The following is a 3,521-nucleotide window of genomic DNA, read 5'->3' on the forward strand; positions in this document are numbered from 1 at the left end:
TACAGTTTATAGCAAAAACTGATTTAATAAACTGTATTTGTACACATCGCCCTTTGACTCGCTTTATATTTACACTAGTCTTATGAATGCAAATCAACTTATATCTACCTATTTTGCAAGTAACCACTCGGCCCAAATGACTCAAAACACACTAATTCGGATCAACTGAAAGGTTATTTGGGCTTATTAAATATGGATTGGATAATCAATTTCTACTTTCAGACAGGCCTGATTCAAACAACACAGAAAACCAAAGCATTTAAACCAACAATCTTAAAAAAAACAAAAAAAGACTTGTTCATGATGCTTACCAATACAAATGCTTCAACTGTTTATAAATAATAATAATATCATGGAGTTTGGAATCACCAAATAAAAATGAACAGGAATGTAACAAACATTTTTTATTCAGAAACAAGAAACCGAAGACGATAAACATTCAAAACGCAAACGAACCCGAGATATGTAAATAAAACCTGATTTAATACTTTACAGTAGTGACATGCTTCAGAAGCATGTCAACAACATCACTTGAGATTCTTTCAGCCTCGGTTTTCAGGTGTTGAATCTTAGCATCGGTTTCTTTCTCAAGACGTTTCACGTTAGCACCGGAGTCTCCACTAGACTGTTTGCAATCAGAAAATAAAAACAATTATTACCAACATGATTAAAAAAAATCCCAAAACATTATTTTTCAATATTTTTTAAATAGAGAATTTGGCCCATTTACCTAGGCCTGCAAACAAATGGACCACGCGTTCAGTGAGAGTTCGTTGTTCGTTTATTTAATAATCGAACAGACATGAACAAAAAAATTTCTTCATTTAGTTAAATGAATGAACATGAACATATGCTTCGTTCTTTCATTTATGTTCATGAACGCCCGCTGGCGTTCATTTATGTCTTTTTTTAAAAGTTCGCTTGTGTACATTCATTAAAATTCTAAGCCTATTACAATTTAGGATAATTTAAATTAAGTTTTAAGCCGGACACATTGTTATCCACATTTAATTTTAATCATTTTACCTTACTTATGTTTGTTCGTTTACGCTCGTGAACCATTCATTTATACTGTTAACAAACAAATATAAGCAAGCATGAACACATTCAATTTCTTAACAAAAGTACATGAACCAGAAAATCCCATTCGTTTAATTGTTCGTGCTAGTGTTTGGGAATCAACCCAAAAACATAACCCAAAATTTGATATACATATATATATAAACTATAAATTACGTAGTTGAATACTTTATGTATACATATGTAACAATATTATTTTTTGTTTTTAACAACATTTGTAAAAAAAAATTTTAAAAAAGATTTAAAACTTCTAAAAATAAACGAGCTGTCGAGCTCAACATTTCAGCTTGTTAAGATAAACGAGCCAAGGCCTCTCGGCCCATTTATAGCCCTACCCCAGTTCTACTCTACGAATGGGATTTTTGCAGTGTACGTTTGTTTGTTAATAAAATTTGATCAAGCTAAATATTACTGCACTAAACTAAGTCGGTGTTTTGACTCTACCTCAGCAAGCTTTCTTTGAAAATCGGCTTCCATTTGTGCACGAAATTCAGCAACCTCCCTCTCAGCCTCTTCTTTGGCTTGTTTCAGTCTAGCCAATTTCGCTGGAAAAGAAAAAAAAAATTAAAAAACACCATCAATTATTTCATCAATTTTGACTGACTTTTATAGCAAACTAGGCATGCTTATAATTTGATATTGTTGTATATTTACATTCTAGAAATGGAAATAAGGTCTAAATAGTAAGTAGAGACCGTTTCGGGCAGCATTGACAATTTGTTGAGCTTCTTGCTCTGCAGCCAACAAGCTTTGAATTCCATTTTGGCCCCTGCTAGAATCCATGTCTGCTCATACACAACAACACTTATTTTAATAAGTTACAAGATCATAAAATTAAGAATAATAAGTGTGAGTGTGATCTCAACATAATTTTAAAATTTTGGTTATTTTGCCCACTTTGTTGCCTTTCTTTAGGCTTGAGGAACATATTAAGTTTATTAAGTTAAAAGAGTGCATAAACGAAATCTAGAGTGCCACTTTTGGAGGACAAAAATGTAAGAAACAATGAAATATAACTTTTACTGTTTACATGGATCACTAAAACCGATCTTGACTTGAAATATCAAACATTCAACTTCCACCCTAATAACTCTATACTTTTAACTATTTCAACTTTCTAATGACTTAATAATATTATTTACTATAGTTTCTTAAATGGTATATCATAAGTCGTGTATACCATCCCATTATAAAACAAAATCATGTCAGTGATAATATTTCATAGTCCGTAACGAATAAAACGCGCAAATATGAAAACTTATGATGCAGAATTGCCCCAAAATAGTGAGGAAGTTGCAACTATTTTCAAACTCCCAAATCGGAATCAATGAAATCAATTAGACACTAACTATGATCAAATCTAATAATTCTTTGATTTCTTTCTACTTTGATTTGTTTTTGTATCACAAATGAATCGCATACATCTCAAACTAATAACATCTATACAACACCACATAAAAACTCATCTCAAAATTGAAACTTTTTGACCTAAATCAACAACCACATGTTCAATATCCTCAATTCATAACAATCAAATTCAACTAAACCACAACAAATTAACAAGATTTAGAACCCAAATCAGCAAACAGAAGAACTATTAAGTAACCAGTCGTAGATTTAAGATCGAACCAAGATTCAAAACTTAAGATCAAGAACAAATGAGATCCAAAACCCAGATGAATAAAAGATCAAATCAATTATGCAGTTAATTTGGGTAAGATCCAATCAATTGAGCGAAAACAACGTACCTGAGAATCGAAGATCGGTCTGATGAGGGGAGCAATGACAAAACGAAGATGTTGATTTGATTATATAAATGATTCAAGATTTGATTGAAGTCCTTGTAGTTAAAGTGTATTAGATGTATTACCCCTAGATTATTTATGAGTTGTTAGTTCTAGTCCATGTACTTTTAAATTACTTCATCTATAGAAACTTTTATTGAGTTATCACTGATTACTGGATTTGAGATTTCGAGTTTGGCGTCCTTTGGATGAGTGCCGAGTGGCGACCCATGAAGAGTGGTGGCATAGAATCACCCTTTTTTTACTTCCAAATAGCCGATATTGTGGTGGTTAATAGCCATTGCGTGTGTTCCATTTACCTCGTTACATAAGTAAGTCCACATTATCAATAATTATGCCTTTGATTAAGGCTACAAATAAGGAATAAATCTTACATAATATTTAATAATATTTGGTTGCTAATATACCCCCTTAGTCTAAAGTGTAACACCCCGACCAAAGGCGGATTATACATCGGGGCGCCACATATTGTTCCATTACTCGTGACACTATTGGGTGTCAATATTTAATAAATATATTCATTCGCGCACGCGCAACGTAAACACAAGATAACATAAATCAACATAAATCAATATATTATAAGACAAAATATTCGAACAATAATAACTTGTCTTGATACATTTTAATCTAGGTCCA

General features: G+C 32.0%; 1 protein-coding gene across 2 annotated transcripts; it reads right to left on the reverse strand.

Annotated features, from left to right (window-relative positions):
* Nucleotides 1-345: 345 nt before the first annotated feature.
* LOC143582543 (V-type proton ATPase subunit G 1-like) lies at nucleotides 346-2,942 on the reverse strand. 2 transcript variants are annotated; one of them, XM_077065077.1, is made up of 4 exons: nucleotides 2,829-2,942; nucleotides 1,776-1,865; nucleotides 1,525-1,625; nucleotides 346-625 (listed from the first exon to the last, which is right to left on the reverse strand). In XM_077065077.1, the coding sequence occupies exons 2-4, from the start codon at nucleotides 1,861-1,863 to the stop codon at nucleotides 482-484; spliced, it is 333 nt and encodes a 110-aa protein (XP_076921192.1). In that variant the 5' UTR covers nucleotides 1,864-1,865; nucleotides 2,829-2,942; the 3' UTR covers nucleotides 346-481. The 2 variants fall into 2 exon arrangements, with proteins under 2 accessions (XP_076921192.1, XP_076921198.1); XM_077065083.1 differs by having other exon boundaries at nucleotides 2,825-2,848.
* Nucleotides 2,943-3,521: the final 579 nt, after the last annotated feature.

This window comes from Bidens hawaiensis, unplaced genomic scaffold, assembly GCF_021521415.1.
Source record: "Bidens hawaiensis isolate Kalapana, Puna unplaced genomic scaffold, B.hawaiensis_p1.1 tig00001511_1, whole genome shotgun sequence".
Lineage (NCBI taxonomy): Eukaryota > Viridiplantae > Streptophyta > Magnoliopsida > Asterales > Asteraceae > Bidens > Bidens hawaiensis.